Raw genomic sequence first — 12,644 nt, forward strand, 5'->3', positions numbered from 1 at the left:
GCAGAAATTAATATATAGACTCACTGAGGAACTGTTAGGAACGCCTGTATACTTACACATTCGTGCAATTATCTAATCAGCCAATCGTATGGTGGCAGTGCAATGCATACAGTCATGTAGATACAGTCCAGGGGCTTTGGGTAATGTTCACATCAACCATAAGAATGGGGAATAATGTGATCTCAGTGATTGTGAATGTGGCATGAATGCTGATGGCAGATGGACTGGTTTGAGTATTTCTATTACTGCTGATTTCCTGAAAATGTACACACAACAGTCTTGTAACCAGAGTAGTCCTATAAAGAAAAAACATTTCTGCAGACAATAAGGCCTGACAGAAAGACTACAGTAACTGAGATAACCGCTCTATGCAACTGTGGTGAGCAGAAAAGCGTCTAAAGAGACGACCACATCGGGTTCCACTTCAGTCAGCCAAGAACAGAAAGCTGAGGCTGGAGTGGGCACTGGCTCACCAAACACTGGACAGATTAAGACTGTAAAAACACAATGTGTTCAGGCACACAGATGATATGGTCTGAATTTGGCACTAAGAACATGAATCCATGAACACAACCTGCCTTGTGTCAACAGTCCAAGTTGGTTGATGGTGGTGTAATGGAGTGGAGAGTGTTTTGTTGGTTCACATTATTACCAATCATTCACATGAATGCCACAAACTACTGTATATGCATGATGTTGATAACCATGTGAATCCATTCATGACCACAATTTACTATCTTCTAATGGCTACTTTCATGATAATGCACCATGTCACAAAGCAAAAGTAATTTTAAATTGGTTATAGTGGAAAAAGGTCCAAAGAAATCCAAAGAAACCTATGCAGGGTTCCTTGAATCAAATTTATTAATATGTAAGTAACAGACTTTAAAAACACAACACAGTCTGACAGATCCTTAGCTGAAGCTCTGCTTTATAGTAGAAAGGAGACTCTTACCTCGTTGCTGAGAGTCGAGTCTCTGTGGATGAGTTTCATGACGTGGCTGTCAATGCTGCTACCCGATGAGAGTTTGGCAAATATGGCTGACTGCATCTCCTTCTCCCGTTGCTTTACAATCACTTCGCAGGCTTTCCACTCTCTCATCACCTGTTTGTAGCGTGCTGCGATCTTCTCGTCAATCTGCAGACAGCAACACAGTCAGACCTGCTAGTAAAACAGCTTGAAGACCCAGTTCACTAGTTTCTCATCAACTTTTTGTTTTTTACCCAGAAACTGAGGGATTTGTTTTACCTGCATCATGTCTTTTTTCCCCATGCCGAACTTATAATGGCCCAACAAAAATGGCCACACCTCTTTCCTGATCTCATGCTGCACACCACCATAATAAACCAACCGGAGCAACTCCAGCTCCTTGTAGTTCTGAGAAAAATTTTTTTAAATCATGGTAAGAGAAGGAAAAAAGACAACTTATGACTTCAGTTAAAAACCATGCAGCTCACCAATGGGTCTTACTCACACCAACCTTACAGTCTTTTTGGTATTTGCTCCAGACGTCTTTGCTGAGGCCTCCAGATGCTTCACAAGGTTTGTCTGGTGGGACAATGTTGTGGTTGACCAGTGCTGACAGATGTGTTCTCACCGTGGACAGATGTCGACAGTAGGCAAGCCCTAAAGTAATCATGTGCTTTTTTTTAGCATGGATGAATGGCTAAATTGTAACATCATGCTTTTATTTATAATGCTGAGAACTTACAGCCATAGAAGGCTCTGGAGACAATCTGCCTCTTCATGTTATGACAAAGCATCTTGAGGGGGATTCTGGGTGCAGAACGGAAAGAGCAGAGGAGATCAGCATCCGGAGGATGTGGGAGGTTAGCGACAAAAAGGCAGTGTATTAAAAATAAACTGATGCATTCTCACCGTTCATGTATACAGGTGCACGCTCCAGGAAGCTCTATAGACAAGCTCCTGCCCCCAACAGAGCAGGACAAGCATGAAGACGCATGACTGGCATTCTCGGCTTGCTGCCATGACGATGGGCTGCCTCCGAAGCCCTGCATATCCATGTCCCCATGGTCTAACAAAAGATAGGGAGGGGAGACAGAGAGAGAGAAAAAGAGAGAAAAAGATGAATGAATAAGCTATGTGAATCCTGCCCTAGTAACCTTCAGTACAATTTTGCTCCTTTGTGTTTCTTTATACATCAAGATTGTCTTTTTTTACAAGATCTGAAAAGAACTGCTGATGGCCTGAGCACATTTGAATTAAACTCTGGATTAATTCAGAAAATAAAAGAATAATGATGGCAGTAATGTTGCACTAAAAGAACAGGCTCTCACCTGCCCATACAAGATAGCAATATGTTCTGTTACAAATTACATTATTTTATACATACATACATACATACATACATACATACATACATACATACATACACACATACATACATACATACATACATACACACATACATACATACATACATACATACATACATACACACATACATACATACATACATACATACACACATACATACATACATACATACATACACACATACATACATACACACATACATACATACATACATACATACACACATACATACATACATACATACATACATACATACATACACACATACATACATACATACATACATACATACACACATACATACATACACACATACATACATACATACATACACACATACATACATACATACATACATACATACACACATACATACATACATACATACATACATACACACATACATACATACATACACACACATACATGCATACATACATACATACACACATACATACATACATACATACATACATACATACATACATACATACATACATACAGTACATACATACATACATATAAAATAGTAACAGGCCTGTCAGCTCAAAAATCATAGCAATTAAGTTAGAGACTCATCTATATCAGATCCATGAGATCCTTAAATACAGACACATGGAGGTAAAAGGATTCCTGAGGTAGCATGCATCTGTGAAGGAACAGAAACCAAAAGATAATAAGGCATGAACGATGCAAGGGGGGTGGCCATGCCAGAAGACCTGCCAATCACAGCGTGCCACTGCACGGACAGAGCCAGGCATTCAGAGAGCTACGAGAGGAAGATAGGACATACAGCCACTGCTCCCACCATGCTGGATGCATGAAACCAAATAACAGAGTAGAGAAGAGGACAAGAACAAACCAAAAAAGGGGCAACTAAAGAGAGAAAAAAATTCATGTCATTAAATGTAAAATGTACTTGAGATAACTAAACCGAAAAAGTTCAACAGTACACACTGAGCAAATGCTCTTCACCTTAATTCTTCAGGCCCGAGCTGGTGACCTGATAACACTATAAGCTTCCTGGTGGGCCAAAAAAAACAAACAAACAAACAAACAAAAAAAAAACAACAGAAGGACAGAATGTCTGAATTTCACTGCTGGTGGGTCTCTTGTGTGGGCTATGAGAGTTTAAAATGTGCCAACATTATGGTCAAATAGGTCATTTGTTCACGGAACGATTCACGTATCTACCACGCTAGAACCCCACAGGACCAGACTGTTGTAATGAAAGGTGACCGCAGTTTGTGAAGAATTATAGTGAACAGCATTGCAGAAAACTGGCTGAAAACAGGAGGGAGGGAAATAAACATTAACATTAACTCAATGATATCAAACTTAGCAAAACAGAAAAGTCATAGAAAGGGAAGACATAGATTGGACAAAGCAGCAGAGGTGCACATACTGGTTAAATCATAAATAAATTAAAAGATATTAGTAGGAGAGGTGCAGTTTTCCCATGCAGAGTCATCAAACATGTTGCAGTGAAATCAAATGAAAAAGTGGAACCCAAAAAACAGGTGATTCTTCAAAGTCAAGTCAACCAAAAGGAATGCCAAAGGAAAACAGAGCAAATAATTGGGAGCATTGCTGCCTGCCCAACAGTGCAGAGAAGAGGGAACAAGAGAGAAAGACTTGCCCTAATTAGGAGGAAAATCAGTCTGACCTGCTCTTCCTACTGAACCCACATCCATTCCCTAATATATACTCTGCAACCACTTGGTGAACTTTTACGTGTGTGTAATGAATAAAATCGCATTGCTACCGAGTAAGAAATAAAAGAAATCCCCATCAGCACCACCATCAGAAACACTGCATTATTGGGAGAAAAGCGTCTCATTATTATGAGATAATAATAAACAGCATATAAATGTATACTTATTTTTACAACATGGTTACAAAATGATAGATTGGATTTGACAAAGAGTTCAGCTGAGAGAATAAGTCAAATTTTTTACTTTATGCTCGGTTAAAACCACCCTGAGGCTGTCATTAATGTATACACTTATATACAAAGGATTCCCTAATTTCAGTGTTTATACAGATGCAGAATGTGCAGACTGTTTTATTTCTTGCTGATTAACTTAAACAACATGGGAAGCTTCATATTTATCATTTTGAGCATGTTAAATGTCCATAGTTTAGGTGTGGTGTTAAGCAAAACAGACAGGATTTTATTATAAACTTTGGATCTTTGTGGAATTGAGCAGAGAAGCATGAATTTTCTTCAACACAGGCAATAATGTTACAGTCAGGTCCCGAAATATTTGGACACGATGTTATTTTAGCTGTCGAACACGATATATTGGAGCTGAAATGAAATTTCATGACCATTTGCTCAAAGTGCAGACTTTCAACTTTAATGTGGAGATATTTACATCCAGATCAGGTCTTCAAGTCCGGCTGGTGCTTGAAGTTTTGCCTTTGCACAACTGGATTCCGTTCAGGTGAGTGACTTTCCCTTCGCAGGAAACTCCTTTACTTTGCCTTACATGGTTTGGCTGGGTTATTTTCCAAGTATACATCAGGTCATAGTCCATCTGCACTGTAAAGCAACGTCCGATGGGTTTTGAGGCGTTTTGCTGAATATAAGCAGATAACATCGCTCTGTACACTATGATACGCCTACCTCCTACTAGGGACAGGATTCTTCTGGCATCCACCACAGTTGTTGTCTGTAATCTTCTGGGTGTTTTCTGTGTTTCTGATCTCACCCTCAAATTAATGATAAAAATCTACACTGTGCACATTTTAATTAGTTCATTTCAATTTCAATACACTATAGTAGAAAGCTAAACTAATACTAACTTTGTTAAACGACTAAGTATTTACGAATCTGTATATGGCCCAAGCAATTATAATCAGTGAGAAATGAAAGTATTAACACATAAATGCTAGAATTTGAGAATCCTTGATAATGTGTGTACAGTGCGATCACCACTGCACTGTCACTTTTCTTCTGTGTTTTGCACTATTTGGCACCACTTTAAAATCATGCATTTTTGCACCCCCAAAAACTATCATTACACTTCTGTATGTCCATCCATATTTATACTGTTTATTCTGTGTATACACATATAGATGTATATATTCATAATGACATTCCTTTTGTACAGCTATACCTGTCATACCACTTCATACTGTATCATACTTATATAAAAACCACACTATATATAACCTTATTCAGTTACATGTACATATTACTACACCTTCTGTATAACCTCATACCCTTATTTATTACACTGCCACTTGTAAAAAAGCTATCTATGCACTTCTGGATAGATGCTAACTCCATTTCATTGGCTCTGTACATGTACCATGTAATCTAATCTAATCTAGTAAGGACTATACCTAGATATACTGTATGTATACTTAAATTAACATCTTGTCATTGAAACCTATCATGAAGTAAATTTTGACTCATTTACTTTAAAGCATTTGGCAGACCCACATACAGTATAAAGAGTAACTTATATTTATCACATTTATATAACTGACTAATTGAAGGTTAGGGGCCTTGCTCACAGGCTCAGCAGTTTCCCCTCGTGATCCTGGCATTTAAACTCACAACCTTCTGCAATAATTCTGTCAACTGCCCCATTTGTCAGAATCCATTACTCTATACTGCAAATAAATTTGTTTTAAATACAATGTAATAACAAGATGCTTTTCTAGATGTAACATGATTTTTTATTTTGTAGTATTGAGATCCTTGTAATAACGATATGCCGATGAGGATCTTATTTCTTGTAAGACAGCACAGTGCTTCCGTATTCTTGTGTGTGGGTGTGATGCAAAAAGCAGCACTGAAGTGTACTAGAGCTGCACAATGTACCATTTGTTACTTGGTATGACAATATTGGTCTGGCAACCAGAATTATGTAAATAAGCAGCTTTACAAAAAGAATATAGATATTTTTACATATTTTAAACATCATTTCTAATGTCAAATATAAATGATCCTTTATCCTGAATATCACAGTTTTACCAGTTTAGTTGAAATGTATTATAAAGCATATAATGATCAATATATTAAATAATACAGCAATATAATCACCAATATGCTTATTTTGTAGTAGTAGTAATGTGTTTTCTGTGGCCATGGGGTGACAGTTCTAATGCCAGCGAGACAGTTTAGGTCAGGTACAGTAACCCCCAGCAACAGAGGAGTGCAAGGGAAAAAGTGACGGCAGCAAAGGGGGTGGGGGTATTAGAGGGGGAAAACGTGGCACTGATTTGTCTCTCCCTCCCACACACTCATACACTAATACACTCTCTCTCTCTCTCTCTCTCTCTCTCTCTCTCTCTCTTTCTCGCACACACACGCACACATATACACGGACACAAAGCTGGCCACCAAGACTTGCATGGATACAAGGTTCATCAGAATAATAACATTCATTCTGTTGTTTTACCAAATGACAAAATGGCAAAAGGGGCTAAAATATGACAACGTGTGAATCATTCAAAAAAAGGGATGATGACTACATTATGCTGTGTGCAGAAAGCAACTGCATTTGCAACATTCTCCCTCCCTCTTTGCTCTGTAGTGGACTGCTTTGGAGAAACCCAGGCCTCATCATTTGACCTAGCTTTTGTTCTCTGTGTTCTTGTTACCATGGTTACCATGCACACAGGCTTGGCCAATAACACACATGTCCAAGTGATGAAGTTAGACAGACTGGAGCAAATCCAACTGTTCTGACTGATATGATAATACCTGCACTGTTGGACTAGGACTTTTTTTGGGGGGGTCAGGCAAGCATCCAGAAGCAAGGTAAGATGGCATGCTAAAAGCGAGTGATGGAGAGAGTGGGAAAGAGTGAGTGGGGTGGGGGGTGGCACTTGTGATAAAAACCTTTCATGACATTAGGGTCTGTGAGGTTCCGCGAGCAGATCATTGAGATCATTGCGTGAAGTCTATCTTCCTCCTCCTCATCGTCGTCCAGAGAGGGCGCACGACTGCCCGTGGTGTGGTGGTAGTTTATAGTGACTGCTCGGGCAATAAGAAAACACAGTTTAGCACCCTCCACACTAAAACCACACCACATGTGTGCACATACACAATACATACATACACACACACCAGATTTACTCATCACTTACCCTCAAGTCCAAGTTGAGTATGAAGTCATCAGCTCTAACAAATCTAACCCTGTGTCTGACTCGGTGGTCTCAATTTCTTTCAAACATTAAAGTGCATTGTGGGTGTTCAGTGCCTGTCGGTGTTTCCAAGTCATCTTCCATATCTATACTGTCATCCTCTATTTTTCACCCTGTGTAGCTATGTTTTCATCTTATATATCTATATTCCTTTATATTTATATCTTTTATGTTCAGGATCTAAAAAAATACATGGTGTTACCACTGCTGATGATTCTGTCTAGCTAATCAGTGGGATTCTGTGAAACTGCCGTTAACTGAGTCATGTGGTTTGTATATGTACGTGTTGTTTATTTTCTTAATTAATTCCGACAAATCACATACCCTATTTTACATATCAGTGCACACAAAATTAGATTCAGTCCAAACAAAGTCTGCAGTCTGAGGTACGTAACAGGCAGAGATGCACTCGCACTTAATCTAACACATTAATCTAACTGCATCTCAAAAGGCCTACTAAATGCTCTCAGTGCGAGACGCATATTAATGTATAAAGGATATTTGGAAATAGTGGAATTGGGCAATCAGAGAGCCATCAGAAAGCTCAATAAGAACCAGAAAATGGACATTCAGTGATCAATTTGTTAGTAAATTATGTTCTTATTCAATGAAAATACTTATGTGGTAGTAAGTAGATTGTATGGAGGACTAAAGGCTGAGTACACCTGTCCTTAGTCTCACAATTCAATCCAAGTGAAGTCTTATGTCATAGATATAGTTTAAAATTAAGCCATGTCCTAAAAGTCCAGGACTTCAGTACATTACTAAACACACATTAACACCCTAGCATGATTATTTCTGACTCCTGATGGGATTATCTGAACTTAGATCTGTGTCAGCAGCCTCCACAGCAGCTGTCATATATCCAGGGAATAAGAGCATAAAATAAATCAACACTAAGGCCCCAAAATCTGTGGCAGTGGCTTTCCAGGTATAGGTGGATAGATGGGTGGAGGAACAGATAAATGGCTGAGACAAAAAAGAAAGCAATATCAGAGATAACTCACTGGAGTCGTAACGGTGTCCTGGGTAAACGATGCGGAACACGTAGTCTGCAGCAACCGGTTCATCATCACTGTCCTGATCTACCAACCGAGCGGTGCTGTTTCTTTTACGCAGCTTGGGGAAGACTTTACCCTACCAGACACACAGCCAAGAGAACATATTAAAATGGCTAAAATTAAAAAACATCCCACTCTTTAAGCTTTTGATTTATTTAGTTTTATTTATTTATTTATTATTAGTTATTTTTAAGCAGTAACACTTTTATCTATGGGATTGTTTCTCAGACTTCACATACTGCATCCTAGTGCAGTTAATAAAGCAGAATGTAATGAAACACTCACCTTGCCCTTCTGGGACCAGAGTGGGGGCTCCAGTTGCCCCCGGGGTAATAGCCCAGTCTCCAGGCAAGACAAGAAGGCCAGCAGGTGGCCTCCGGGAGGGAAGTGAAGAGGTGGCCGCTGGATCCCATCCTGACTCACCAACACCAGAGTTCCACCACAATCGGCTAAGAGAAGACACCGGATGTCAAATAAATTCAGAGAAGCTTTACTGCTTGAAGGAAGCATAGATAAAAACTATACAGAAAAAAAAGTTCTGTAAGTAAGAAAGTAAGTAGAATGAACAAAATGAACAAAAGTAAGACTGAAACAGAAATATTCATTCATTCATTCATTTTCTACCGCTTATCCGAACTACCTCGGGTCACGGGGAGCCTGTGCCTTTCTCAGGCGTCATCGGGCATCAAGGCAGGATACACCCTGGACGGAGTGCCAACCCATCGCAGGGCACACACACACTCTCATTCACTCACGCAATCACACACTATGGACAATTTTCCAGAGATGCCAATCAACCTACCATGCATGTCTTTGGACCAGGGGAGGAAACCGGACTACCCGGAGGAAACCCCCGAGGCACGGGGAGAACATGCAAACTCCAAACACACAAGGCAGAGGTGGGAATCGAACCCCCAACCCTAGAGGTGTGAGGCGAACGTCCTAACCACTAAGCCACCGTGCCCCCCGAAACAGAAATATATTTAATCTAATTTGCAGTGTTTTCAAATACTTTCTTAGGAAAATGATGACTAAATGACTTTGTTTTCCTCTTCTGTAAATCCCTTAATAGAGAGCCATACAACAAAGGGTTTCCCTATCAAGGGTTTGAGGTAGATCACCTCTATGAAGCTAGAAAGCTGAACTTTACAGTGAACTCCCACCACCTCCTACTGGTAGCCCCGGGTTTACTACTGTGCTGCGCTTCCTGGTCTGCATGACAGCTTTCACGTTAATTTGTCAGAAATTAGAATTCTCTGTAGTAAATATTTTAAAGAAATGTGCTTCCTAGTACATTAAGCCCTTAGAGTTACAACAATTTTACTATGTAATATACATGATGTTGCATAACAGAATGGATAAACATCCTGCTTTAGGCACAATTAAGCCAGGTTTAAGGTTGACTGAGTGATTCCAGGATCAAAGAATGAAAAGAGAAAGACTTACGCCGTTGGTGACAGTGGATGCAGACAATCTGTCTTAAGGGTACGGTCAGCGCATAGTCCCAATAAATACTGTAAACGAAGGATCAGTATGTGTGTCAGTATCAATTTATGTGACTGCACGGTTATACTGCTCGATCAGTGAAAGAGAGTGTGTGTGAGTGTGATGTGCTACCTCTTCTCCAGGTCGCAGTCTCCCAGAGTGCCGTTGATTAACTGGTTGGGTGTCCATTTCAGTGTGAGGGTGTCAGCAGACTGATGTAAAGACAGGTAACCCCTCAACACCTCCATGTCCTTCTTCTAAACTCAACAAATAGACCTGTGTTACTTTGAACACTCACATATGAGATGGTGCATGTAATATGAAATAGTAGAAAAAAACGATACAAGACCTTGCATTTACTAACATACAGTTATCTATCCATTTATTTATTTTTTTGTACCACTTATTCTACAGGGGATTGTAAGGAACCTGGAGTCCATCCCATATATCATTTAGAGGAGGAAACCAGAGTACCAGGATGAAACCCCAAATCAAGTTCCACGGACACAGGGTGAAGGCAGGAATCAAACCCTCATCCTCAGAGTTGTGAGGCAAACATACTAACCACAAAGTCTCCATGTGTGTATAACTGCCATATTATGCAGATGCTGATAATACCTTCATCTACTGTACCTTGATCCTGATCTATGTAGCTTTAAATTGGAAAATCTGCTTACTCAAGAGGTTTAAATTCTCTCACAAGTTTTCTGATACAGCACCTTCATTTTCAATGTAACATAATTTGATTGTTTGTACACTTTATCATAGGCTTACAACAATTCCTGACTATACCAGAGTGATAAGCACTGCAATCAAAGATTTTTGCACCTGGATTAACTTCTCTAAAGTACTGAATGACATGATTAATCTTTCCTTAGTTTAAACACAAAATGTCAGTGTGTGAGTGTGAGTTCCTCACCGGCTGAACAAGCACATTGTTCTTTCCATAAAGCAGATGTACGCGAGAGTTCTGATGAAGAGACTCCACGTATTCCCTTGCAGAGGCCGCAAACTTATCCTCGGACATGCTCCCGCTGGACTGTCGCTTACGGATCTGATGTCAGGTAGAGAGGAGAGATGAAAAGAAAAAATAATTGGACATAAATTGTATAGCAAAAGGATTCCAGGCCTTGAGGGGGACTGTGAAACACACATCCAATTCGATGGATCAATATGCCACTGTTGGGCGCTTGAGCAAGGCCTCTAGCTTTCACTGCACCAGGGGCATCATATCATGGCTGACCCTGCACTCAGGCCCCAACTTCCATTGTTGGGTTATGCGAAGAAAGATTTTCACTCTGCAGTAATGTATATGTGACAAATAAAGGCTTCTTCTTCTTTCCTTTATGTCAGAGGGCAGGAGAGCTAATAAGGTGTTAATTAGCTCGGTGTTCACTCGAAAGCAACAGAACCTAGTTGTTAGTAGATGCTAGTGAAAGCAGGGGGAGTTTCTGAATTGATGGTCCACATAATTGGCAAGTATGTAGAGAAGCCTTTTTATTGTAATTAGTTGTTTTTTCCTCCAGTTTATACTGCTGAAGCAACCATATTGAGTTCACTTCTCTGAACATTACTGACCGTACTGACCTTCTATTATCTATATACTTTATAGTATCTTATTCGGCAACTTTTATCATGATCAAATAGATCCAGTATTGTGTTATGTGTTAGTGTTTGTGTTATGTGTTATGTGTTATGTGTTATGTTATGACTATTTGCTCTTCCATGCATCCACACTCGCCATCACTCCCCCTATCACCCCACCCCCCACTCGCCCACACTTTCTCACCCCCAGAGCAGGTCTGCGGCTGGGTGATGCCTCCTGGACTCGATGTGCTCCATGGATCCTGTGCCTCTGAACCAGCTCATTGGCTGAAGGATCTGTCCAGAAGTGATCTGAAGTCTTCAGCTTTGTGTATTCCAGAGCACAAGGCCCAACTAGGGTCAAGATTAAATAAAGGTGGAGATATACAGTTATATATAAATATATATATATATATATATATATATATATATATATATATATATATATATATATATATATATATATATATACCAGTCTACAGTGCCACTATAAAAATGAGTTCATAGTGTGTTGTTGAGAATTTAAACCCAGAAGCTCACCCAGAAGCGCTGCCAAGATTGGGCCGAATACAGAGTCATGCATCAGGGATTCTTTCTCATAATACTTACTGCAAACACACAGACAGCACAAGGTGATTCATTTAACTTTATTCAAATGCAGACATGCGCATTAATGGAGTATACATGTTAGTGTAAGCTTCATCCTACCTTGAGTTATCTACAATATACTGCACTATTTTGTCTAGGACTTTATCAAAAAGGGCAGTGCGGACCCAGATGTGCTTGATGGCCTGAGCTGAAAGAGGCTGAGGAACTCGGCCTGAAGATGAACCCTGCCTGCGCAGAGGCTCCTGTCCACTTGTGCTCTGGGTTCTTCTGAAAGCAAGATAAAGCCAGAAAACAAAACTCTTAGTTATTCATACTACTTGTACATACAATGTACTATGTATACATACATAGTACATACATACTATGTCAGCCTGTCATTTGTATTATTCAGTACCTCCGGGTCT

At 39.8% G+C, this 12,644-nt stretch overlaps 1 protein-coding gene across 5 annotated transcripts in view; it reads right to left on the reverse strand.

The window, feature by feature from the left end:
• Window positions 1-12,644, reverse strand: part of sgsm2 (small G protein signaling modulator 2) — a 51,995-nt gene that overhangs the window by 7,512 nt on the left and 31,839 nt on the right. Inside the window, exons 4-17 of one of the 5 annotated variants that reach the window (XM_060888563.1) lie at window positions 12,340-12,504; window positions 12,172-12,239; window positions 11,837-11,985; window positions 10,967-11,101; window positions 10,180-10,304; window positions 10,009-10,076; window positions 8,848-9,011; window positions 8,509-8,638; window positions 7,197-7,331; window positions 1,880-2,036; window positions 1,713-1,777; window positions 1,476-1,627; window positions 1,250-1,378; window positions 956-1,138 (exon numbers count right to left, since the gene is read on the reverse strand). In XM_060888563.1, coding sequence (XP_060744546.1) covers window positions 956-1,138; window positions 1,250-1,378; window positions 1,476-1,627; window positions 1,713-1,777; window positions 1,880-2,036; window positions 7,197-7,331; window positions 8,509-8,638; window positions 8,848-9,011; window positions 10,009-10,076; window positions 10,180-10,304; window positions 10,967-11,101; window positions 11,837-11,985; window positions 12,172-12,239; window positions 12,340-12,504 — 1,825 coding nt within the window. Of the gene's footprint in view, window positions 1-955; window positions 1,139-1,249; window positions 1,379-1,475; window positions 1,628-1,712; window positions 1,778-1,879; window positions 2,037-7,196; window positions 7,332-8,508; window positions 8,639-8,847; window positions 9,012-10,008; window positions 10,077-10,179; window positions 10,305-10,966; window positions 11,102-11,836; window positions 11,986-12,171; window positions 12,240-12,339; window positions 12,508-12,644 lie in introns of all 5 variants that reach the window. The other 4 variants (XM_060888564.1, XM_060888562.1, XM_060888566.1 and 1 more) reach the window with 4 other exon arrangements.

The sequence above is a fragment of the Tachysurus vachellii genome, chromosome 15 (assembly GCF_030014155.1).
Source record: "Tachysurus vachellii isolate PV-2020 chromosome 15, HZAU_Pvac_v1, whole genome shotgun sequence".
In the NCBI taxonomy this organism is placed as follows: Eukaryota; Metazoa; Chordata; class Actinopteri; order Siluriformes; family Bagridae; genus Tachysurus; species Tachysurus vachellii.